At 39.1% G+C, this 24,530-nt stretch overlaps 11 protein-coding genes across 11 annotated transcripts; 5 read left to right on the top strand and 6 right to left on the bottom strand.

Annotated features, from left to right (window-relative positions):
- Positions 1 to 82: 82 nt before the first annotated feature.
- VTP21DRAFT_5118 (uncharacterized protein) lies at positions 83 to 3,237 on the top strand (the record flags this gene model as incomplete). The annotated part of the gene is made up of 16 exons (XM_069395605.1): positions 83 to 216; positions 271 to 334; positions 399 to 512; positions 582 to 754; positions 831 to 1,044; positions 1,105 to 1,257; positions 1,318 to 1,425; positions 1,492 to 1,522; positions 1,598 to 1,806; positions 1,862 to 1,917; positions 1,988 to 2,113; positions 2,170 to 2,523; positions 2,597 to 2,690; positions 2,746 to 2,820; positions 2,886 to 3,047; positions 3,109 to 3,237. The coding sequence occupies 16 exons, from the start codon at positions 83 to 85 to the stop codon at positions 3,235 to 3,237; spliced, it is 2,196 nt and encodes a 731-aa protein (XP_069248193.1).
- A 270-nt stretch (positions 3,238 to 3,507) lies between these two features.
- Positions 3,508 to 3,934, bottom strand: VTP21DRAFT_5117 (uncharacterized protein; the record flags this gene model as incomplete). Its single annotated transcript, XM_069395604.1, has 2 exons — positions 3,508 to 3,758; positions 3,931 to 3,934. 2 exons carry the CDS (start codon positions 3,932 to 3,934, stop codon positions 3,508 to 3,510), a joined length of 255 nt encoding a protein of 84 aa, XP_069248192.1.
- A 583-nt stretch (positions 3,935 to 4,517) lies between these two features.
- VTP21DRAFT_5116 (uncharacterized protein) lies at positions 4,518 to 5,453 on the bottom strand (the record flags this gene model as incomplete). The annotated part of the gene is made up of 1 exon (XM_069395603.1): positions 4,518 to 5,453. The coding sequence occupies one exon, from the start codon at positions 5,451 to 5,453 to the stop codon at positions 4,518 to 4,520; it is 936 nt and encodes a 311-aa protein (XP_069248191.1).
- Positions 5,454 to 5,973: 520 nt separating this feature from the next.
- On the bottom strand, positions 5,974 to 6,649 carry VTP21DRAFT_5115 (uncharacterized protein; the record flags this gene model as incomplete). The annotated part of the gene is made up of 5 exons (XM_069395602.1): positions 5,974 to 6,105; positions 6,176 to 6,250; positions 6,315 to 6,389; positions 6,455 to 6,520; positions 6,605 to 6,649. 5 exons carry the CDS (start codon positions 6,647 to 6,649, stop codon positions 5,974 to 5,976), a joined length of 393 nt encoding a protein of 130 aa, XP_069248190.1.
- Positions 6,650 to 8,722: 2,073 nt separating this feature from the next.
- On the bottom strand, positions 8,723 to 11,025 carry VTP21DRAFT_5114 (uncharacterized protein; the record flags this gene model as incomplete). Its single annotated transcript, XM_069395601.1, has 7 exons — positions 8,723 to 9,420; positions 9,487 to 10,132; positions 10,198 to 10,266; positions 10,327 to 10,503; positions 10,561 to 10,659; positions 10,719 to 10,885; positions 10,980 to 11,025. 7 exons carry the CDS (start codon positions 11,023 to 11,025, stop codon positions 8,723 to 8,725), a joined length of 1,902 nt encoding a protein of 633 aa, XP_069248189.1.
- A 1,855-nt stretch (positions 11,026 to 12,880) lies between these two features.
- Positions 12,881 to 14,457, bottom strand: VTP21DRAFT_5113 (uncharacterized protein; the record flags this gene model as incomplete). The annotated part of the gene is made up of 4 exons (XM_069395600.1): positions 12,881 to 13,154; positions 13,220 to 13,454; positions 13,517 to 13,792; positions 13,854 to 14,457. The coding sequence occupies 4 exons, from the start codon at positions 14,455 to 14,457 to the stop codon at positions 12,881 to 12,883; spliced, it is 1,389 nt and encodes a 462-aa protein (XP_069248188.1).
- Positions 14,458 to 14,874: 417 nt separating this feature from the next.
- On the top strand, positions 14,875 to 16,614 carry VTP21DRAFT_5112 (uncharacterized protein; the record flags this gene model as incomplete). The annotated part of the gene is made up of 4 exons (XM_069395599.1): positions 14,875 to 15,047; positions 15,129 to 15,225; positions 15,291 to 15,535; positions 15,609 to 16,614. The coding sequence occupies 4 exons, from the start codon at positions 14,875 to 14,877 to the stop codon at positions 16,612 to 16,614; spliced, it is 1,521 nt and encodes a 506-aa protein (XP_069248187.1).
- Positions 16,615 to 16,925: 311 nt separating this feature from the next.
- On the bottom strand, positions 16,926 to 17,879 carry VTP21DRAFT_5111 (uncharacterized protein; the record flags this gene model as incomplete). The annotated part of the gene is made up of 2 exons (XM_069395598.1): positions 16,926 to 17,377; positions 17,456 to 17,879. The coding sequence occupies 2 exons, from the start codon at positions 17,877 to 17,879 to the stop codon at positions 16,926 to 16,928; spliced, it is 876 nt and encodes a 291-aa protein (XP_069248186.1).
- A 692-nt stretch (positions 17,880 to 18,571) lies between these two features.
- Positions 18,572 to 21,095, top strand: VTP21DRAFT_5110 (uncharacterized protein; the record flags this gene model as incomplete). The annotated part of the gene is made up of 3 exons (XM_069395597.1): positions 18,572 to 18,693; positions 18,762 to 19,240; positions 19,300 to 21,095. 3 exons carry the CDS (start codon positions 18,572 to 18,574, stop codon positions 21,093 to 21,095), a joined length of 2,397 nt encoding a protein of 798 aa, XP_069248185.1.
- A 325-nt stretch (positions 21,096 to 21,420) lies between these two features.
- Positions 21,421 to 22,859, top strand: VTP21DRAFT_5109 (uncharacterized protein; the record flags this gene model as incomplete). The annotated part of the gene is made up of 5 exons (XM_069395595.1): positions 21,421 to 21,536; positions 21,673 to 21,839; positions 21,913 to 22,011; positions 22,075 to 22,477; positions 22,553 to 22,859. 5 exons carry the CDS (start codon positions 21,421 to 21,423, stop codon positions 22,857 to 22,859), a joined length of 1,092 nt encoding a protein of 363 aa, XP_069248184.1.
- Positions 22,860 to 23,687: 828 nt separating this feature from the next.
- VTP21DRAFT_5108 (uncharacterized protein) lies at positions 23,688 to 24,211 on the top strand (the record flags this gene model as incomplete). Its single annotated transcript, XM_069395594.1, has 2 exons — positions 23,688 to 24,093; positions 24,171 to 24,211. 2 exons carry the CDS (start codon positions 23,688 to 23,690, stop codon positions 24,209 to 24,211), a joined length of 447 nt encoding a protein of 148 aa, XP_069248183.1.
- Between the last annotated feature and the right edge of the window lie 319 nt (positions 24,212 to 24,530).

The following is a 24,530-nucleotide window of genomic DNA, read 5'->3' as shown; positions in this document are numbered from 1 at the left end:
CGCTTAAAGTCAGATTTATATTAATGTCACGCGAAATATTCTCCCCATATTCAAACATTGTGTGCTCTTTCACCTTCTTGTCATGAATAATTCCTATGGAGATTATCTTTTCGTGGAGCGCCGCCGAATGCTCAGGCTAGCACAACAATTGGGATTACATGTTCATTTTGAAGAGACATGGCTCACCGGCTTTCAGATTTATATAGTCGAGCAATGGTAAGCTCGTAGTAGAGATAATTCAATTAGAAAATAGCTATAACAATATTTTAGGGTAGTTGATCGAACCTCTTTTTGCAATACAGTAAAGGTATTCACGGGAGATAGTTCACACAAGGTAAATTATTTTGTTTCATCTTCATTTAATGGATACTGAATTTTATTAATTGCATCACTCGTAGATTAAAGTGTGTTCAGTGAGCCTTGCTCCAGATGTTGATAATACCAACTTGCCACGCGAGGCTGAAAAGCTATTGTCGGACATGGATTTGAAGGGACTGGCGAAACCAAAAATGGTGAGTGGAAATGACATGTATACACTTTAGCTGAACATTTTCTGTTGGGTTAATTCCACATTTTTTCAGACAAAATTGGGCACTATAATGGTATCTAATCTAACTAATTTCCCCTCGAGCCTCAACATTGTCCTGGTGCCTGATGGAGATTATGAAGAGCACATCACTGAATGTTATGTAAATCTGAATCTTCGTCGTTTACGTTGCACTGGGCGAAGCGCATTTAGCTTAAATCCACCAAAGTAATCTAGGGATATTTCGAATTTGCTTCCTTAATTGACAATTTTAATCCTTTCTTTACTTTGTTTTTCCCCCCAGCAATGCACAGAAAGACAAGTTTCGTCAACTCTACTCTACATCTGAACATATTAATTTTCAATATTCTGTTATGGAGCTCGTTACTCTTGCACAGATAGCCCTAAATTTATTTGGTCATTTCCGCTCCAGCTGGATTGATGGGCTTCTTTGCGACGCTACCCTAGAGGCGCTGCGCTCATTTTATAATGAACAGGGATCTTTCGAATTCCCTGAGGTGATGTTTAAATTATTATCAAAACAGATATTATTTTTTTAACTCTTTTCAAACCTATAGTTAGATGAGGTCTGGTTGGACCCACGACTTTTAGCAGCATTGTTAAGTAAACTAGTGGATTGCCGTCAAAAATTGAGCTCTCTTGGCTACCAGGTCTGCAAAGATCCGTTTACTGAAAGGGAAACTTTTCGCAACAACGTTGCTTCTTTTCAGGTAAATCAATCTCTTCAAAAATATGCGATAAACTATGACATTTTTCTTATTTTATGATAGAAATCAATAAAAGTCAACATATCAAAATCACTTGACAATGTTACGATTAAAATGCTGAACGAGCTCTATAGCAAATCAAGTCCCCAGTCTAGCCTAAGAGTCCACAAAGTACTAAAGAACTTTTTTTTTGAAATTACTAATGATTACTGATTATTGCCGTATTTATCAATATAGGTCTTGATGTCTAAGATTGAAGATTTCTCCGGTATGTCCATAATCCTTTTTCTGGTTAATTTTAAATATTTATTGAGAGTTGACATTTAATTCGATTAATTTACAGGAATGTCCAACACGCCCATTGAACAAGAGACTTCGAATTTAAACAATTTCATCCGCTCTATAAATATTGACAGGCTAAAATATCTTTGGCAGGGTAAAGGACGCCCTTCGCAAAATAGTGACGTGGATAATATACATCCTCCGGTAGATTGGCTACCGGATGGTAGAGAGATTGGAAGAAATTTATTGAGAGGTGTTTCCGTGCGAACTGTATGATTGATATCTCTAAATTTTAATTAGCTACCTAATGACCCTCCTTATTTAGACAAAGGCTGGAGGTACCATTCGAGAGGGGGTTGGAATGATCATGAACGTAGCAGGGTAATTCATAATTGCCATGAAATAATGCATGCGTACCTGTTATTAATAATTCTCTTGCATTTTTTCGTAGCTCATTATCTGATCTTAAGCAACGCACTGATAAAAGACCAGGTTCCGGGGACAGAATGATACAATCGATAGCCCAAGAACCACAATCAAGCGTGAATCCAAACTTTAAAGAAGAGCCAGCTGCAAGGTTGCTTAGGCATTAAGCAGTCACCTATAATTTGATTAATTCTTTGTATTATGTAGTCCAAAATCCCATACTTCAGATGACGCAAAAGATATTGCGCCTAGTCTTGGTGCTGATAGACCCACGTCCCATGTAAAACTTCCCTCGCTTTTTGGAGAGAGACGTCGACGTAAAGCAGTGCGATTTACTCGCAAATCATCAATTCTGGCCGAGTCCATAACCAATGGAGCCGATGGGGCCGATGGCATGCGTAGCCATGAAATGAACAGTGTTTTAGTTCTTAGGCGATCGAATTCAGTAAATGGCACTTCCTTTGCTCCCCTATCTCAAACCCGAAGACCTTCGATGCAACGGTTTCACACGTTTACCGGGTATAGTGACTTAGAGCTTCTGGAATGGATAAATCACCCACCGTAAGTACATTTTTCATCTCTCTTTTAGTTGAATATTAAGCAATTATCATCGTTATATTTCGGACAAATATAGCCAAATAATGTTCTGTGATCTCCAAACGTTTTCACTTCTTGAAGAGTTGAGGCGACGAGAAGGCGATCTACAAGAAACAGTATTTCGGTTAGAGGTGATTACAGGACTAGGAAGCTTCCAATATGATCTTATTAAACATGCTCCTTTAGAAATTATCTGCTACCTATGATCAAAAGACGGATCTCTTAGCTAGAGCTTATGGCGATCGTGAAGAGGAATTTAAGGTTTGGGCGAGGATATACTCAGCTATATTTGAACTCTTTTCCCATACCACTTGTTTAATGTATAGACCACGAGAGAGGCCGCCATGGACATGCTAGCTCGTCAGAGTGAGCAAGAAAGCACTGTCAAGCAAGCATCTCTACGTACTTCCAAGCTTCAATATGAGCTTTCGGTAATGGAAGACAAGTTACGGGAGGTAGAGGAATATGTGGATAACTTCAATCAAAAGGTAAGTTAAGCGTTGTGAATTTCTAAGTGACGTGTTTGACCCTTTTCATACTGTAAATCAGATTCAGCAACTAGAAAGTCGATTACCACCCTCGCAAAAGTCCATGCAAACCCTTTTAATTGTACGCAATTATTTTAAACATTACTGGGATAAATTGTTTAAACCCAGCAAGAGCAATGGAGCGAGGTGAAGAGCATTCATATATACCGGTTCATTAACATGTCCATATTTTAGCAACTTAATGTTATATTTTTGAATAATAATTAAACGACGAACTTTGAAATCAAAAGTGTTAGCGCAATGGCTGCTTATTCAGATCCTAAAGCTAGGAAAAGCCTATGACATTTTATTGCTAGCAAGAAAATAGTGATCAAATTCAAAATCGTAAAAAAAATATACTAATCATAAAAAAAGGCAAACAGAAGTTGGAAAAATTAAAAATTGAAATCTTTGCGATGATTTATTTCCCAGGAACTTCATTTTCGTATAGAATGTTGCGCTCCACCAACTCTTTGGGATCTGGGCGTTTCTCAAGCTTATGGTCGAGTTCATCAGAGAGACGATTGCGTTCCAATTCAACTGCATGGCTTTGAAGAGAAGGGGCAACGTGAGTGTCTTTGAGCACATTACGTTCCACCAAATCTGAGGCTTCTGGGCGCTTGGTTAGGAATTTCTCCAGTTTAGCCGCGCTTTCCTGACGGGTAACATCAGCTAAATAGATGATGATGAAAACAGTAAAATATTAGGCTCATAATAAATATTGTTATGAAGTGAGAAATTCAAAAAGAGTAATTCCGAATATAATATATAGATTGAGGAAGTGAGAAACATTAACAATATAACAAGTATAAGGAAAGATGAGAGTTATGACGGATATACATACCCATCTTGAATAGAACTTGAAATGAATTGATAAAAGATGCTAAATATAGAGAGTAGGTGATTCAAATGCAGCTACTGCTGCATTTATAAATATGTTAGTTAAATTTCTAAGCATGAACCTTTTTAGTTTACGTGACATTTACCACTATGATTCGAAGGAAAAAAAATAAAAAAAAAAGAGGACGAGAAAAAAAAAGGAATGAACATGTGGAAGGCTGAGAAATAAAAATGATCGGTCGCAGGTGTAAATCGTCATCCAATCAGAATTCGCTTCCTAATTTAATCCATAATTCATGTAGCTTGTGGGGATTGTTAGTAGGAAAGTCTACGGAGAGCAAATGCTGGGCAAAATAGCCTTGATCTTCATATAACAGACGCTTAGTAGAACAGGGGCATATCAGGGACTTGGGCCTATGATTTGGACTTTATTATAAAACACCAGCACGAAAAAAACGTCACCAACTCATTCTTCGACTATACCAAACATATCACAAGCACTTGATTTCACAACGCACGTTCAGGAGCGAAATATTAGAGGAAAAAGGGAAAAAGGGGAAATGGAGGAAAAAAGGAATGGAAATTATCAGATCATCCCTTCATCTTCAAAAGAGTACGCAGCGTTTGCGTCATCATTCGAAGTTCACCCCTAGGGGAGGAAGGGGAGGGATAGGTGATAGGATGCGCCGTGGCCATACGATCGGGAACCAGCGTAGAACTCTCGACAACGACGGAATTGCGCGAAGGAGATGGAATTGAAGCAGAGGAGAGCGATGAAGTAGAGGAAGAAGGGGTAAGGGTTGGCGTGCGAGTAGGGGAACCCGAGAGCAGGTTCATGAGCTCACGAGACTTCACACGTAAAGCTTCCGCACGTTCATATTCACTGGGCTCCGTTTTCTCTTCATCTTCTTCATGCCACTGAATTGGAGCCAATTTCTTGAATGCAGGAACGGGTAGTGTGCTTGGGGCAGGCGAGTTGTGGAAAGTAGGCCCTGCGTACAAAGTCGATACTACAGTTGTATTAGAACGGCGTCGCACTCGTACATTAGCTTGTTTTTCCTCTTTCTTAGCATTCCATCGATTTGAGGACGGTTTTGTTGGGAAAAAGTTAGGGCGAGGCGGAGGGGGCGGTAGGGAGTAGTGCTTTTCTCTCCTTAGCGTCGATCCATCATCCCCAGAAACAGCAGTAGCGGAAGCAGCAGCAAAGAGCACCTCTTCATCATTCACCTGACACGATTTACTGGTCTCTGTTGATCGCTGAGCAGAGCGGCGGTGGTATCGCTTTTTAGTGGAGAGAAAAGGGGAAGCTTGTTTGGGCGTTGTGTCCAAGTGCCCTTTTTTCTTATTGCTACTGCTACTACGTTTGCCGCGTTTAGGGTCCGTCTTCGTTTGTGTTGCAATTGGGCTCTGATTCGTGAGCTGACTTTGAGGGCGTGTTCGTGGGGCGCGAAGAGGTGTTAACTGGTGCGCGGATATATGATTGGAAAGAGAGGACGGGAAAGAAAGAGGGCGTTTACTGAGCGTCATTGTTGAAGCGACGTCCGATAAAGATTTTTACACGAATATTTAGAGAAAGCAAAAAAAAAAAGGAAGGCAAAAAGGTAAAGGCGCAAAAACTATTTAACAGAAGAAAAAAAAGTCAGAAATGTGCTTATAACATAGGACTTATGTCCTTCTAAACAATAAGAAAAATAATTAGAATAAAGAACAAAGGCTAGCAAGCTAAAAGACAAAAGGAAAAGAAAAAAAAAAAAACACCAAAGAAAAACCTACAAAGAAAGCCGATAAAAAAAGGAAAGAGAAGGGAAAGAGATGAAATTGGCGAAGACAGGAGGTAAAAGGGGGGAAAAGATCTAACCTAATGAGCAATGACACAAAGAAAAGGAACAAGAAAAAAAAAAGAGAAGGAGCAGATGGAATGGAGAAGAGAGAGTTGCAATAAAAAGGCCCCAAAGATTTTAATCACGTCCTCCTCCCAAAAATGTTCATAATTGAAATTCAACCACAGATATTTTTATTATAATTAAAATGAAATCGAAATAGAATACTAAGCAAAAGAAACCTTTTTTTTCTTTTTCCCTATTGATTCCTCTTGCATTGCTCTCTCTTGTGCCTTCGTCTTTTTGCGATCTAGTCGGCGTTTAGCTTTTCGGTTTAGAATCTTCTCTTTGACCTCCAACTATTAGTATAATTATCATTAGAATTAAGAAGATACTTTTCAAATCAATCCAATCATAATATATAAATACCAGCTGCTTTTCTCTGATTGATTTCTTCTTTTCTTTCTTCTTTTCTTTCTCCTCTAGCTTCTCTTCAATCTTCGCCTTGAAATGAAATAAGTGTTAATCTATAATCTATAGTATAGCAAGGCCAATATATACAAATTACCCTTTTGTTCAGCTTTTGTTCAATCCTTTTATCTTCTTTATTGGCGGCATCTAATACCATTTTTAGCATAGTATTCTGAAATTTGCAATAGAATACTTAGAGCTATTCCAATAAATAAAAGGAATCATGAGGAAATATACCTTATCCTCCGCAAATTTTTTTCTCTTTGTATTGAGTTGTGTTGCATGACGACCCATTTCGTCGCTCTTTTGTGAAGAATCAAAACAATTCAAAATGATTAACACAAGTGGTTAATGAATTCTCCTCACGTCTGGGATATAGATACCAACCTCCTTAGCAGCCTCTCCAACCTCATCATTCTGCACATAATTCATCTCTTCTCGTTAGAGCAAATTTACAAATTAGAAAGGCGATACAAATCTTACTTGAGCTGAGGAAATCTTTTTCTCTTTTCTTCTTCTTTTCTTCCCTCTTGATTTTGTTTGACCATCGTCTGTATCAGCCTTATTTTCTACTATTTGTCCCTATGGTAAAGGAAAAACAAGGTTAGTTAAGGAAATATAATAAAGAAGCTGGTAATAATACCATCTTATTTGAATCATGCGGTATCCGATTATCGAATTCAGCTTTACTCTAAAAAATGATTTTTTTTAAATCTATTTCTTGCGAAAATCTGTGCGCAAAAATGGACCCACCTGTGGTTCCATAGTATTTACTCCTTGATCAATTTGATGGTGTTTCCCCTTAACATTAGTTTGTGCGTCAGTTTGATTAATTGTATTCTCTCGAAGTTTCTCTGTATTTTTTTGGCCTTCGCTGAACCGGTCTACTTCTTTATTATCGTCGATCACAACCTATGAAGATATAGAATAGAGAGTAAATAATATGATCGAGGGTATTAAAAAATCACACACAAGTACTTGTGTATTTAAATGCAGCTTCTTGGCTGTAATCGATTCATCTGTTTTATACTTAAATATACTTGAATTAGATGGAATGTATGTAAGTATAAAGATCAAGGCGCTTACATTCTTCTCTATGCTTGCCTTCACTTTATTTCTTGTATCAAGCTTTTTCTGCTTGGGATACGCAACGCTCTCATTCTCTTCCTCTTCAATCTTGTTTCTTTTTATATCACCTCTCTCCCTTTTGCTTTTTTTTGATTGAGCGATTCCGCCAGAGGTTTTCTTGCTTTTTTTTTACAGGCATATCTTGGTTTTTTTCGGTTTCTGCATGAATCTTTTTTTGTTTAGTCACATTTACACTGGAGACATTGGCATCTGCAATTGTTACTTTGGCGGTCTTTGATCCTGAACGCGTTTGCATTCTGTCGAGTATTGAATGAGAAAACGCTTATGTTGGAGAAATGGTAAACAATATGAGCCACGGAGAATCAAAATTAAATTGCAGTCACTAATTTAATATCACTAAGAGTATCATTTTCCAGACAAATAGCGTCTTGAGGAAGCATCGTAATAAGGAGCATTATACATGGATAACAAAGAATAAACCATAATTTAATTTTTATAAAATATAGGTGATACTACCGTCAATTTGAGAGATTTAGTATATATAGTAGAAAATGGTAGTGAAAATGCTTTCGAAAATGAATTTTGGTGAAAACTCATGCGCACGCATTGACATGGACAAAATATTGAGCTAAGTTGATTGCTCTTTCCTCTAGACTCCACGTGCCAGAAAAGTTGATTGGGTTAGGTATATATTAGTCAGTAACGCAAATAAATTTAAGCAATATGTGAAGTATATTTTAAGGACTTAACTCTCATACATATGAATATTTGACCAAAATTAATACTAAGTACCGCCTAAGAATATGAGTTGTCAATATCATGTATCTCATGAATTAGAGCTGAGCCTACTAACACATACATTGCGGATAGTCAGTTTATATGGTGTTGGGTATTTATAGCTAGGGTTGACTTCTAGACATTTATGTTACTATTAGTTATTAGTTGGCACTTACTGCAATCATGTGTCCACTATTTACATTTGACACCCCCCAGAAAAATAGTTTTAAAACTTAGAATATAGAGGCCTTGGACAATTCTTTTTTAGCTTAATAGCTTGCAAGTTTTAGTGTAAATCCTTATTTACTCTATTCCAATATTGTGCGAAAAAAAAAATAATAGCACTGAGTATGCACTTTTTTCCGCCTTATATACTGCTTTACCCTCAAAAATTCGATTTTTATTATATCTTTACTTTACAAGTTTAGCTTTACTGGCCATCATTTATTGATGTAGAGTTTAGGAAATAATCATTGTATATCTATGCCCATAAAAAAATCATATTTTCCTACACAAAATATGATGGATATATTCTATAGGAAAGATAATGTTAATAGTAGATAAAGTTATATACTTAAATCATAGGCTTTATTTTATAACAAAAATCACTATAGCCAATTTCATATAATATATAACCAATCACAATTCAATTAGTGGTGCCTCTTCTTTAGCTGTCTCTACTTGGGCACTATGCTGAGCAGGATGAGGATAGTGGTTGCTTGATTGCAACTGAGATTGCAGCTGTTGCTGGGATTGTGGTGCTTGAGCGTATTGAGGTGGATTATAAGCGGCACTGTTGTCATAACCTGGGGATGAGTACGACTGCTGGTATTCTGTTTGCGTAGGATGTGAGATCTGAGTCTGCGTTTGCGGTTGTAGCTGCTGTTGATTTTGTGGGGGTAAAGCCGAAGGAGCCGTGGAGGGATAATAGCTTCCAGAGTGAGGGTGTGGTAGCTGTGGCTGCGACTGTTGCGGCTGCTGCTGAGGCGTCGGACCTGGCCACGGGTTAGGTGCATAGGATGAAGGCCATGCAGAGGATGGGGTTGATGACTGTTGGGGTTGGGGTTGTGGTTGAGGTTGGGGATAGCCAGTAGGCTGATTGAAAACATAAGGGGCAGAAGCATCAATTCTTGGATAAATACTTTCATTTAATATTTGTGACCCTCCCACAAGCTTCGAATACATAGAGTCGCCCCCAACTACAGGAGGAGAAGGTAGTGGGTGTACGCTGTGTGACAATGAGTGGCGATTATATGCATTTGTTAAACGCTGTTCCAGGAGGTTATCATATAGCTTAACTGCCTTATTAACACGTTCATGGAGTTGAACAAACCGCCCTAAAAGAGAATATTAAATATTTCAGCAATTCTACTGGTATCAAACTGAGAACCCATAAAATTTACCATGTTTTTTTACCGCTTCATCCAAACTCATCGCCAATTTAGTCCTCATTGATCCCATCTGGTCATAGAGTGCCTGTACGTGATAATCACTCATTATATCTCCGCCTGACTCTTTTATCCGATCAACCACTGTACAAAAGAGCTCCAAGTTCTCTCTTTCAATAGCCTGTAAATCGTTAGATGGCAATTGACTTGGCCCGTTGTGAAAGGAGGGAGAGTAGGATGAAGTTGATTTGTATTGTGGCTGAGCATTCATATCTTGAAGTGAGGCAGCAATAGCAGCAGCAAGATCCGGGTCGCTTTCTTCTTCTGCTTTATTCGGTTGAGAAGGTTTAGAATCGACTCGCGACGGAGATGGAGTGTATCCTTTCTTTCGCTCAGCCTCTTTTAAACTCAACTCGATTGCGCGCTTTAAGTCCTCATCTTCTTCGCTCGCAGGTGCGGGGGTAGCTTGATTTCTAGTAGATGACGACGATTGAATTTGTATTTGTGGCGAATGTCTCTGGTAGCTTTGTCGTCCAATCTTCTTTTTTGCATAGCAAGTATCGCACACTCGCACCTCTTGAGTAATTCCAAGGTGGGGGAGTGCCAAATTGTGTGTCGAGCATTGATGACATATTGTCTTACCACAGGCACGACAATGGTGCTATAAAACAAGCTATTTTAAGCAAGTGTATCCGATATATGTAGTAAGTAAACAAAGAAAATTACTTTACGATTAGTAAAAGTAAAAGGCGTTCTGCAACGCTCGCACACATCGCTATCGGACCACTCAGGTGGCTACGACGTAAATGTTGTATAAATATTAGGCTTGAATGGCCGAAAAAACCTGGCACTTACCGCTTCGGAATCCAACATTATTGCATCAGCTTGTGATGGTGGTGGGAATACAAATCCCTCATGTTTGAGAGTTTGATAGATCTCTGAAATGTAACTGAGTTGCGGTTTTTCTTTCGCCGCAATTCCCCAGTTTTGTACACAGGATAGAATTTTCTGTTTAACTTCTGCATTGCATGACTATTATAAGAGGTGCATAAGTACAAGAATGAGTCATTTAATATATCCGATACAAACCAAAGATCTAACAATTCCACCGATACAATCCATGAACTCTCGTGATGCTATTTCTACTAGAAAATGAAGTCCACCATTCTTAACGCATGTATCAGTCAGCTAATCAATTGATAAATTAGATTAAATAAGTCTAATGACTATAAAATAAGAAGAACTACAGTCAAGGCGAGTAGCTGAACGTTTGGGTTTTTATGCTCAATGCGACGCTTTAAACTGCGCATTGCCTCTCGTGCATTAACTTGTTTGCTGCGAATCTGATCGCAAATTTCGAGATTAAGCGCTAGATCTTCATGGCCAGCTGGAAGAAGTTCAGATGTAGCGCGATCTTACGGAAATTGAAGTAGACATTTTATATTAGTATCATGGTTGATATAACCAGCATGATGTATTATTTTAATTTTTTTAATAATCTTACTTACCAATGAGTTCTTCAAACTGGTTATTTCCAAAAAATAATGAGACCATGGTAAGAGTAATAGAGAATGATGAGACAATGGAAGCAAATTCAACGCGATGCGTTGCCAAGGATAAAGTAGGGAGTAGTCACAATTGACCAAATTGGAATTAATCGCAAGCATCCTTTCTGAAGCTAGGATTCTAACAAATCCAGCAAAGGACTTGACATCAAAGTAGGTAAAATCCAAAAAATCAGAGTTTTGAACCAATACGCGAATACTATTAAATGTGAGCTCCCATTAAGAGAATGGCGGGGAAATGCTTGCAATACCTATCATTTGAGCATAAAGTGAAGTTAGACTAGCATATATTAGCTTATCTTTTGGTAATTTGACTCTATGAGTGTATGCAAAAGAATGTTAGGCTGATGAATAGGACCTTGATAGGCTATAACAATCAACGTTGAATAGCCGTTCCCTCGCCAATTAGCTACAGTGCATTAGAATCCTCCCTCCCCTTTCAACACTCGCGTCTAGCGAAAATCTACTATGTACTCGCCATTTGGGAATAGTCCCTCGTGGATATTGGGGACATTAACATTCTATTCCCATTAATTGACAAAAATAAATGATAACAAGCATTGTATATACTGTACATAAACTACGAATGATTTCTGTATATTAAAAGAATCTCAGCGGAGCTTCATATCTGAATCATACTCAATTTCGTATTCATCCCATATGCCCTATGCCACCTCTTCATTTACTTCCAAAGCTACAGATTTCTCTGTCATCTTGACTGCAATTACCTTGACATAGGTATCGCCGATACTGACCTCACTGCCAACAAGCTGTGCTGCCTCGCTGAGCAAAGAAAAGAGTTCCTGCACGAATATCAATGAAACTCAACTAGTCACAGCATTGAAATTCGGATTTATATATAATACACTCTTTAACTGCTTTCCAGCCTGCTTATGGAGATTTTTTGGAATAATACATTGAGCCGCTTTGGAAACCGAGGACACAATTTTCTGCAATGAATTTAATTAGAGCGTAGGTAGTCATTAACCTCAAAAAATTAATCTTGGATCCCTTACTTTTCTCGATCGCTTTTCAACCCGTATTTGAGCCTGTCTCGGAATGTGAAAGGCCTCTGAAGAATGTTCGGTGTGATATTTTTTATTATTCTCTGGACTAAAATGCAAGAAGGCTTCATTTCGCATAATATATAACGGTCGCACATGGTACTTCTCTTTCCTTATTGCGATCACAATTATTACATCGCTTACTTATTTGAGGGATGCTATCACTTTATCTGCTTCACGTCTATCAAGCATATTACTAATATCGTTACAATATTTCACAAGGAGTTTGATTCTCATAGCTTCCTCATTAGAGGCTCTATTATAGAATAAGTAAGCATTTGGTCAATCACAATTGCAACTATCTTACTTTATCGGATCCCAATTATTAGCCTCGCATTTTTCGGGATCGAGATACTCTTGCCCATATTTATTTGTAGTCAAGCACTCATAATACAAGCGGCTTGCTTCTCGACTCTCTCTAAAAATTTTACATTCGATTTAATGAAAGCATAACAAGTTCAGCAAATGGAGAAATAAAAAAAATTATAAATGTAATAAGCTCATCTAATGCCTACGATTTTTTATGAGCTCGATGGCTAGCGAACTATTTCCCCGCGACATTGTGTTAATTTGATAACAATTATAGAGGAAACTTGGATTCACTTCTCGGGACGAGTCATACATATATGTTAGTTTTTTCATTTTTTAATCCTAACCTAATTGGTGTCTTATCGTAATGCTATAAACATTCATAAGATCCTTCGTATGATTTAATTATAGAAAAAGCATATCTATTGAAGGATAATCTACAGGAACCACAAAAAACCAGTAATTTTTAAATTATCGATACGTTCCAACCGCTCTTTCCTCTGCAAACCGCCGTTTTACAAGTTCCAGCACTTCAGTAGGATAATATTCTTCTGGTGGTGTCGTGAGTTTATCATGTATATCGGCCTCTCGTTTTGTCATGCAAACGCAATTCTGGAGAGAAAGTGGCAGATTATGATTCCATCTTGTGAGAGCAAGTTTTTCCATAGAGCCAGAAACAGCACTACGACCTCTCCAAATCTCTTCGAATATATAACCAACGTCGCGCAAGTCAAGTGGGATACCCCTGAGAATATAGATATTTAAATATGCGCTTATTAAAGGTTGGAAATAATCTAATAGATAACTTACTGTTCTTTATGCATCTTCTCTTCACGCACTTTCAGATCCCGATGCAATCGCTGGTATAGAGCATCCCGAAGTTTAATTGAGAGTGGCTCAACGGGGAAATTTGCCAACTTGAGGATGATATAGGTTGCAAGAGCCATCCCGAACATACTCGGGAGAGTGCCAAGGACAGGAAGAATACGTACGCGAAAATCTGGGAGAGTAGCAAACTCATCCGCATCTTCTACCATGTTTTCGTCTAAACACGGTAGCATCAAATAAGCACACAAGTTGCAACGTTTTCACAATACCTGAACTTACCAAGTGGCAAAAGCCGGACATGATGAGGTTTCTCAGTCGAATATACTACTGGAATCCCACTTTCTACACCCATCTTACGCAGTCGTCTACGCACTGATCTTGCCAGTGGATCCTCCAGTGTTTCACTAATGTCTGTAATTTGAATTCGCGACGGATCTGCCTTGGCACCAGCACCCATAGAGCTAATTACAGTAAGCTTGTGATCATAACAATACTTAATCAAATCTAACTTGGTATCGATATTATCAATTGCATCAATGATATAGTCCGGATTGCCTATTAAAAGTAAATGGTTATAATGATTTAAGGCTTAACGGATATATAAAGATAACAATACCAGAAAATATATCCTCGGCATTATTTTTATTAAATAGTTCTACCCGCGCTTCTATTGAAACAAATGGAGCGATCTCCGCAATTCGCTTTTGCAATGCCTCAACCTTTGGAATTCCAACATCCGCTCGAGTGGCAACTGCGTGTCTGTTTAAAGAACTAAGTGTTACTTGATCGAAATCCACTAGTCGTAGTTTTCCTATTCCAGATCTCGCCAGCATTAATGCCGCCCAAGAGCCTACACCGCCTGCACCGACCACGACTACAAATGCTCCACGCAATTTCTGCATACCCTCTTCTCCCAAAAATGAAATGTTACGAGAGAGCTGCTCTCTAATAAGATCCTCTGACTCATTCGAAAATTTAGATTGTGCAGTTCCATACTCTGTTAATCGAGTAGATGAAGAAAGATCCCGAGGCTCGTGAGAATGTAGTAATTCTTGTTTAATTTTCTTCGCGCGGTCTCGACGTGCTGCTGACTGGTAATAAAGAATTCCGAATCCCGTGAGGCCAGATGCAAGAATAGCTGTGAGTGCGAATTGCACAGGTTTGCTTGAGAAGATGCTGGAAATTTTGTCCATAATCGTCGAGGAAGACGATAAAGACATTGTTAATATGGAGTGTGTTGTATGCGAATAATGGTTACAAAGGATGTAGACTGTTTATGAATTAATGTGACTGGAATATTTTATCACAGTGGCTTCGATGAATTTCCAAGGGTTCACATCTAGATTTGGTCTTTTGCGTATTATTACCCCCTAAGTATGGCCCTAAAAAGAAATAGTATTTATTGAACTTGAGTCCAAGAAGAAGAGTCGAGGAGAAACAGAGGTGACAATCTAGATGAATAACATTTTATCCATTTAACATTATGATATATATCTTAGTAAATGAGCTCGAGAGATTTAAACATTGCACGCATCGACAATTTTAATTGGATCAAAATCAGAAGCTGAGATCAATATTATGAACTAGCGCTTTTTTATATCTTTTTTCATTTTTATTCTTATTAAAACCTCTTCGATATGCCGTTTTATGAACAGTTAAAAAGTTTTTTTCTCTTTTCTCCTCTACCCTCCCCATCACCTACGACACTTTCTCAAACACTTTCCACAACACCGTTCAACTCCAAGGATATAGCGATACTGCACGAATCAAACTCTACCCGAGACAGATACCCTGGGCTGGAGCAATACAAGTTAGTAGAAAAAATGGGGGAGTGAGTATGCGAAATCATTTTTTCTTTTTAACTACTCTCACCCATTGCACCATGAAATAGAGGAGCTTTCTCATTGGTCTATAAGGCTATTGACGTGGAGACGGGAAGATGGTGGGCAATTAAGATCGTAAGAAAATTTGAACTAAATGTCTCACAGGTAATGGAATGATTATGTTATATGATTTTAAAGCAGTCTAACATTTTTGCATTTAATTTCACTAGAGGGAGAGTGTTCTTAAGGAAGTCCAAATAATGCGCGGACTTCATCATCCTTCCATAGTCGAGTTGCACGATTTTCTCGAAACCTCTGACTTCTATTATCTGATTTTGGAATTGCTGGAGGGAGGAGAATTATTCAATCGTATCGTGGAACTCACGTATTTTTCAGAGGAGCTTGCCAGACATGTTATTATTCAGGTCGCAGAAGGGATTAAGTACTTGCATGGAGAAAAGGGAATTGCTCACCGGTATATAAGTTTTAAAAGTTTGCCTTTGATCAATAATATTTTAAATGACTTGATTGAATATTTTAATCCTTAGCGATATCAAACCAGAGAACCTACTCTTTAAGCCTATTCCTATTGTGCCTAGCAAATTGCCTCGTTCTCCTCTCTTGCCAGATGAGAAAAAGGAAGATGAAGGAGAGTTTATCCCTGGTATCGGTGGAGGTGGCATAGGAAGTGTAAAGATTGCAGATTTTGGGCTCTCTAAGATATTATGGGAAGGTTCAACGAGCACCCCTTGTGGAACAATAGGCTATACGGCTCCAGAGATTATTAATGACAAAGACTATAGTAAGTCAGTGGACATGTGGGCTCTGGGTTGCGTGTTATATACATTGCTCTGTGGGTTTCCACCCTTTTATGGCGATGAAGAGGAGTGTGACGCACAGTCACTTTTAGATAGAGTTGCGCGTGGAGAGTACGAATTCCTCTCTCCATGGTGGGACAATGTGAGCGATGCAGCTAAGGATTTAGTGAGCCGGCTTTTATGCGTCGACCCAAACAAACGATACAATATTGACGAGTTTTTTGAGCATTGCTGGATCCGAGGTGAACCATTCTCCGAAAAGCCAAAGATAAAAAAGAATATATCCAAGAGAATCACCGAGGCCAGCTGTAATTTATACACATCAAAGGAAATGACCTTGCCTAATGAGCGTTCACCAGGAATAGCGGCTATGAAGGAATTTTTTGACATTACTTATGAATTTCAGAGAAGAGAAGACGAATCTCAATCTCGGTCTGTAATCAAGAATAGCAGTCTATGCCCTAACCTCCACGAGGAAGTCCTTAAAGCTGGAGATACTCAAAAAATACATAAGAAAGGAGACCCATTCGACGTGCAACTTGGAGACAATTTGAATAAATTAAACCTAGACGAACTTCACAGTGTTGTGCCACAGACTCTTCAAGCTCCCTATCGTCTCGCATGTGGTTCCGAAAACGGGGTAAAATCAATGCTATTTGAATTGTGCATGGATAGAGCTACTCTCTTAACAAAAAGACAGCAACGTAAAGGAGATTCACGAATGTCAAATAAATGAAACTGGTTTCTATTCAATAGACGTCGACCATAGATGTGTATCAAGTTATTCATTTTTAACATGTTTTTGTCTTTCTTTTTATATTGTTGAAATCGCTTCCCCATGTTTCCTGGTATGTTGTAAATTTTAATGTAGATATTTTCTTTTCTTGATTGTTTTTTTTTTCCCTTGCGCGCTAGGATTTATTGTTTACACTTTCATTCTCATTTTTATCAGAATTCAATATTTTAAGATAGTCGCAAAAGTAAATAGAATATATTATACAGCTACTAAAGAAAATGAAATTACATACAGAGTTGAATTAATATTCCTTAGTGTCCACGATGATTCTCCTTCATTTCTATAGAATCAAGGGTTGGGCTCAATTCAGACATTGCATTCGATTCAACGTCTCCATTTTCTCTCGCTCTATTTTTTTCTTTCTTTCGACTGTCTATTCTCCGTGCAGTCCATTCTTTCAGCCGGTACACAGCATATTGCACCAAAAAGATCAGTAGCGTGAGAACAAGTACGCCTAGATAATACCCTGCCGCCCTTCCAGGTGGATCCCAGTTCAAAAAAGGGTAAACCCATTTGCCAGTTTGCGCGTGTACGATCCACGTTTCAAACATGTATAGAAGTAGTATTATCACTACAAAAATCATGTGCGCAACAGCAATAGGAATTCTATTAAGCACGACCTCCGGGATGAGTAGAATTAGGTCGAGGGCATGTACAGAGATGGTTGACCAGGTATAGCCAGGGGATATTTTCGCATCACGAGCTATATATGAGTATTGGATAATATACATAGTGTTAGCTTATTTTTCATTAAATTAAGCCTACTAAATGCATTTTATACCTTCTTCAAAGGCGGCTGGAAATAGTATTGCCCAGAATACAATCGGAACAAGTAAATGGAATGTAGCAAATAATTCATAAATTATCCAAACAATTAGGCCCCAAACCCCCCTTAGAAACTGTAGCTCGCTACCCCGTATATACATTACGCTGAGAATGAAAGCAATCATAAAATAGAGAAGAAGTCCAATATATGAGAGGTTGGTGAAGTAAAAGATATACGAATAAAGGCGATTCTGTAAAAGAATGAACCTGCCAATGAATGTAGCAAGCGCATAACTAAGGGAAAGAGTGCGAGTGATGAGCAAAACATAAGGGCGAACCCAGTAGGAAGTTGTGAACCGATCTATTGGGTCTGGAGGGTGTAAGTGAAAGAATTTGACAAGGCATGATTTGTAAGTGCCGGGAGAATCAGGATTTGACATCAAATTGTGTTGGAAACAAAAGTGATTAGCACTTTATAAATAAGTCTAGTTCTATTTATATGAATGAGCAGCAGGCAAAGGGGAAAGAAGAAATGGAAAAGTTCTATAAGCACAAAATCCCACCGCACTTGATGGAAGAAAGGTTGAAAAGCAGCAGTGTAGGCATTTCTAATCATTTCAAATATCTCGGGGCTTAAGTCCGACCGTAGTGTTCCATGGATTAATACTTCCGAGCCAATTGCACGGACTTTGCCACCGGAGCGTTTGGGCTTGAATTCAAGCAATTTTTCTGTTCGGCCACTCTGGACTCGAGGCCAGAGCGTGAGCGAGGTACATCGGCAAGAAGGGTGCGGGCAAGGGCTCAAACGGGCCCTGTGACTGCGCCTCTACACCTCCGGCCTTCCCACTATCCAATCAAACGTGGCTTTGCTTTAATACAACTCAGAAGAAAACTTTAATTGCTTCGCCATGCTCGCGCCCTTCAAGCCCTCAAATACCCATCCTCCGAGGCCATTTCCCCATTGCCCTTTCTTCTTTCCCACAAAAAGTGTATTTCCTGGAATTAATTCTTCTAGTAACTTACGCGCTGCTAGCTCTCTTAATAAATGCGATCTTCTTTAAGCCGATGGATTTGGTGGCCAACTATTGTTTCTCTAATCTCTTTACTTACTTGCACATGTGGCCAGTCAAACATGACTGTGCCAAAACTTCAATGGTTAAGCTTACCGGACCAAAGTATTATGCCCTTGCCACGTAGAGATTTTGCCATGGCCCATATCTCTAAATATAGCTTGGTAATCCTTTTCGGTGGAAGGTAATCTTAAAAGTTTATAAATAGAAATTCTCTTAATGATGTTTTACTCTACTTTCTCCAAAATTAAGAACGTCTGACGGCCAAATACTAAGTGATACTTGGATATTTGAAGTCAACACTTATATTTGGCGTAAACCCAATTCATACTCTGCGAATAATGAATCTCCACCAGCTCGTTGCTGTATGGCTTTTGGCTCCGACAGCACGAAAAATGACTACCAATACAATTTGGCAATTGCTCTTGGTCAAGGAATTGGAGAGAAGGCATTAAGTGATGTGTGGATATTTAATCTCGTTTATGAGAGATGGTACCAACTGAAAATTAGTCCCGGTGAATCTCCAAGCCCAAGGTGGGGAGTGGCATCAGGAATAGATATTTCTAAGACAAACAACGAAAATCAAACACTCTACATATCCCATGGAACTGATGGAAAGGAGTTGTTCACAGATACCTGGGGATTGACCATCTCGGGTAGCTACGTGTATGAAGCGCAAAACATGCTAGCTACATGGAAAAAGGTCGATGTGCAAGGGCCCACTCCATCCGGTAAGTAACATGAACACAGAGTTCTATTAAGTTTGTGTTTTATAAATATGATATGTTAGGTCGTCATGACAGCGCAGGCACTGTTGTAACTGATAACCGTTTAATGCTATATGGCGGTTGCAATACATCGGATACTAATACTTGCGCCCTCCAGGATGGATACGCAATACACATCATTGATTACAGTGGTCAATGGCACCCGTTTAGTTTATGTAACGCTCCTCGTTTTGGAGCTTCTATGGCTCAAAATCCGAGCGTAAACGCGCCACAGTTTGCTACTCAATCCTTTGTATTTGGTGGGGCAGGCCTATCTTCATTGGGCAATGGGCAGCCTGGGGAGATCGCAGTGGTAGATGCAGAGGGGGGCACGTGGAATATTCTAATCCCGTCTTTTGATCCATTATCTTCAAAGAAATATCCCACAAGACGCGTGGGAGCCGGGCTTATCCCAATCAAACCAGAGATCCAAGATGCTAGGAAGGGGGCTGTAAACTTGCTACTCTTTGGTGGGGAAGAATTAGACGAAACTGGCCAAACCACGAGTAGGTTCCCGAAAGATACCTGGATGTTACGAATCTATGGTGAAAATGCAGATCCCATGCAGAGCAATACAGGCACTCCGACGACCGGTGGTGTAAATGCAACAGGAGAGGGAGTCTCGGTAGCATTTTTAAAATGCGTGAGCATCTCACAAGAAAACGGCTCCGGCTCCACTACTCCCAAAATTCCCCCTCTATCCACCCCCAATGGATCAAAAACGCCAGAAGGAGCCTTCTCCACTGATCCTTCCTTAATTCGTCACGTAATTTTGATATCCGTTGCATGTATAGCCGCCCCTTTTGCCATTTCTCTCGCGAGATTCCCGACGAAACAAACGTACACCGCTGGGTTTATATTGTTATATTCAGGCGCCCTTGGGACGTCCATTGCCGGTTTGCATGGACCCTCTCTTTCAGATCTACAAAACCCACCTCTTGAGATATTGCGATTCCCTATTGAACTAGCTTTAGTAATATTCGCTATTGGCTTTGTACCGCTGTTTATGATAATACCTCAGGTACATTGGTGGAGATCTAAGTCAGATAAAAGTCTTATGCCACAAAAGCCCTTTGAGGTATTGCGCCCTGCACGCTCGCTACGATCTCCGGTTTTGGAAGAAGAAGATAATAACGCAAACTCTGCAACAAGGGAGCGTGAATACCAGGAGGGAAATGTTCTTGCAACAGCTGATGGAAGAAGAAGGAGAGAAACACTAAGTAGTGGAGGAGCGATTGATTCTGTAATGTGGGAGGATAAATTCAACCCCTCCTCTGCCTCCTCTCGGTACAGTAGCACATTTCGTGGCAGCTCAAGCTTATCGACAAACGAGATAGCTCCACAATGGGTCATCTTGTTCCAGTTGGTTGCGCGGTGGTTAGGCTCTATTGCTTTGGTTCTCCTGGTTTCATTTGAATCTTTCATATTATATACTCTTCCGACATCACTGCGTTTTCTCTTCTACGTTTATCTCATTGCAATGTTGTTCTTACTACTTGGGTGGGTTGTTGCCGCTTGGTATGGGTACCCAAATGGCTCGGTTTTGGTAAGGATACTTTCTCGTTACAACGGCAGAAGTAAATACGCCGGTGCAAGAAGACGCGATGAGATTAAAAGCCTTGATGGGCCTTACACCCGGAGAGGGTATATTGGTCCTCGGCGAGGATACCTGAGTGGCGAGAGCAATAGAGACGGATATAGCGATGAAAATATTGACGAAGAAGGCGAAGTGTACGAGGGAGTGGAAAATGAGATGAACAACCGGGAAGTAGTGGTAATGACGATACCTAAGCGACGGTTAGCTGTAGTAAACGCTTAATTTGTTTGCTCGATATATTATAGTTGTAATTTATATATATATTTATACACATTTTATTTCCAATTTTAACAAAGTATATACGTACCTTTCCTTGTACCTTTTCTATCATCCACCCATTATTCCAGGTGCAGGCATAGTCTTTACAAAATTTAAATATATTTGCTATTTTGCTATTTTCCAATTTCTTATTATCTCGATTACGATCTTTGTGCTTTTTAATTATTCTAATGATTTCCCATTTTCGAGATACGCACCGACCAAGTCACATTTGATAATATTTCTCTTTGGCTTGCATTACAATTGATATACTCTTAAAGAAGAAGCGATGAATGCAAACATTCATATATTTTCCAATCGTTTAAAGCTCCTTCATTTCCCTAAAGCCTACCTGAACCATTGTGCAGCGGCTATTATACGATCATGCTTCTTCAACTATGGACCGTAAGTGTGCGATGATAGGGATTTACCTTGAGCTGATATCATTTTTGTTCTATCAGGCATACATCTATAAATGAATTTTCATACATATTAACTGCCTTATTTTGACATTTCCCCCCCCTCCTCCCTCTCTTTACAGCTCTGAGTTCTTCTTTAACTTCACTGAGAACTCATTTGAGATTTCAATTGTTGCTGAAGCAAACATCATTGACGATGAGTTTCTTCCACTACTACTCCCGGTTTGTAACGTAGAGGTGAGCGATGAAGTGTACCGTGTGTTACAAGTGGACAATAATACAGGATTCGGTAAGTATATATGTACTTTTATCGTGCTAATTTTTGTTGGTTTAACTGATGTACATTTTTATTATCTAAATAGATAATGCTGGAAAGAGGGTTAACGATATTTCTGAACCATTAGCAAATTCTTCTATATCAATATTCTATTTTTCAACCTATCAGACGGATTTCGTTATTTGTAATCTATACTTTAATGCAATATTACTATATAGATTGCGTTAACACTTCATATAAAATATAGTAAAGCAGTCGAGGCTACATTCGGTTATTGCCACGCTGAGAGAGCGTGGTTTCACTTTCTCTTTCTCAGCCGAGGCTCCGTCCCCAGAACAGCAGCAGCACCAGATAACTCCACCCCACACCCCTGTCACTACTATTAGCACTGCTGCAGCTACGGTTGACAGTGATGCTTTAGACAACGATGAGGCAAGCGAAACTTCGTCTACAATTGCGACCTTGCAGCCACTACCGCCTTCATCTCGCCCAGCCTACCCCGACACTACCACTCTTGCAGGAGTGCAGTGTTCCAACGTTGTGCTTCCAGCGGAGCTGCGGTGCGTAGGATTGAGCTCAGAATATATGTCACAGTGGGCGTTAGTTTTAATTAAATGCTTATTATATCCCGATATGATTGAAGGCTATGAGTATATATGATTTTGCAAATAACTCTCGCATATTATCCCAAAGCTTTGTTCTAATATTTCTCATTATTATTTTAGTGCATCACCGAGATTTTTTTCTTACACAGCCAGTGTAGAGGGCGTTTCACTGGTTATAGACCAGCATTTGTTGCGCTGCTTTGATGACTATGTGCTGCAGATGGATTCTAGCGAGGCACCGTATCGACTAATTCAGATAGATCTTGGCAAATATACACTTGAGAAATATGGCATTATCCACTCAATCTCCACTCCTTTAACAAAAGCAGGCATAAATCTGCTCTATCTTAGTACATTCAAAACTGCTAATGTGCTTGTATCCAGTTTAGATTTTGATCGTGCACAACTATGTTTATTGCATAAATAATAGCAGTTGAATTTAGTGTTTATTTTTCTTTCCTATTTTTGTGTATAAATATAATGTAGTCTTTTTTATTACTTCCCCCTGCATTGACTGCCTTAATAAAGATTATCGAATATTTAAAATTTCCTTAGTATCGCTTATGTATCGCCAACACCTATTAAATTTATCACTCATTGTAAAAGTTAATGCTTCTACTCCATCTCGTGATGGCCATGATCCCAATTCTCTATTACAAGACAATTCATCTGGCTATCTAGCGGAAAGATTTGCAACTCCACCGATCCATCTAGAATTTACATTTTTGTAATTTTTTTAGTACATTGACTCTTATTCACCAGTAGTCTGAGTTATATCATGCACGTAGATACCCTGTTGAAATAGCAGCTATCCTACTCGTTCCTCATCAGAATAAGAATGTTGCTCAAGTGTGTGGTTTAGCTGGGAAGACACGTGAAGGAGGTGAGTGGGAAAATATAGGGAGAGCAGAATTTGCATCAAGAGGCAATGTAAGGGTATAAAAACTAGTTAATTGTAAGAATGGAATTCAAACACGTATTTTCCAAAACAGAGTATATGTGGGATTAACCCCAAAATGAAGACGAATGACGTTGTTGAACAGATAAAAAAGCAGGGATCACTAGTATTATCATATCACAATTGATTTTTCCTTCTCTTGCTGTTTACTTGAATTATTTTGCTATGATATAGGTGGAAGAAGATTCGACATATATATCATTATCACGGGTCGTGAGGTCCTCTCCCATCTATTCTTTAAGAATAAGTATTTTAAGAGGTAAGAGACAGTAATCATATATTCTACTCCATATTAACATGATGTATTATTATATATTAGTTTATGGATCGCAGTTTCCTGGACTGAAGCGCATTGAGTTTTGGGGAATACCCTTCCGTTATCTTTCTCCTACTCAAAAGGAAGAAATATATAGACTATGTCACCCATACCACACAATCCCTTCTCCCACATTACCTCATTCAAAAGACTCTAAAGATATAGACAACCGTTATTTCGATCCGATCACGGATGAGATTATGCTTGATCCCGTTGAATTACCTAGTGGGAAGATCATTGATCGCTCGACCCTTTTGAGACACCTGCAGAAATATTCAACAGATCCATTCACAGGTTTACCGCTTAGTGCTGATCAAGTTCACTCCTGCCCTAAGCTTAAAAGTGAGATCAGTGCGTGGCGATTGCGAGTGGGGTATTTTGAAGATGGTTAGACTCCTACACGCTGATGGCTCCCTGAAAAGGCCCATTTTACAAACACTTAACTGATATTATGCATATGATAGGCGTATTCCCATATAGTGATGGTGGAGCATTCGGAAAATAATTAGATAAATACGGGAGACTTTTATGTTGTTGGCGTTGGATGCCTATATTATGGCAAACGTAAACAGTGCGACTCCATATCAATTGAATTTGAAGTCCTATACGCAGTGCCAGCTGTCGGCTGCGACTTTGCAAAAAACGGCATAGAATATTCCGCCGCCAGATGGTTTAGTAATTTTTAAATAAACCAATATGCCATATTTGGAATATTGGAATTCGTAAAGATAATCCAATAAACAGATGAAAGTTGGGAGTCCATAAGAAGGAGAAGGAGTGCTTTTTGTCTGTTTTAGCAATCGAGCGGGAAAACAGGAGGCGTA

The sequence above is a fragment of the Calcarisporiella thermophila genome (genome assembly GCF_041956535.1).
Source record: "Calcarisporiella thermophila strain CBS 279.70 unplaced genomic scaffold VTP21scaffold_21, whole genome shotgun sequence".
NCBI lineage: Eukaryota > Fungi > Calcarisporiellomycota > Calcarisporiellomycetes > Calcarisporiellales > Calcarisporiellaceae > Calcarisporiella > Calcarisporiella thermophila.
Note: the sequence above shows the minus strand (reverse complement) of the source record. Positions and strands in the feature narration are given on the sequence as shown.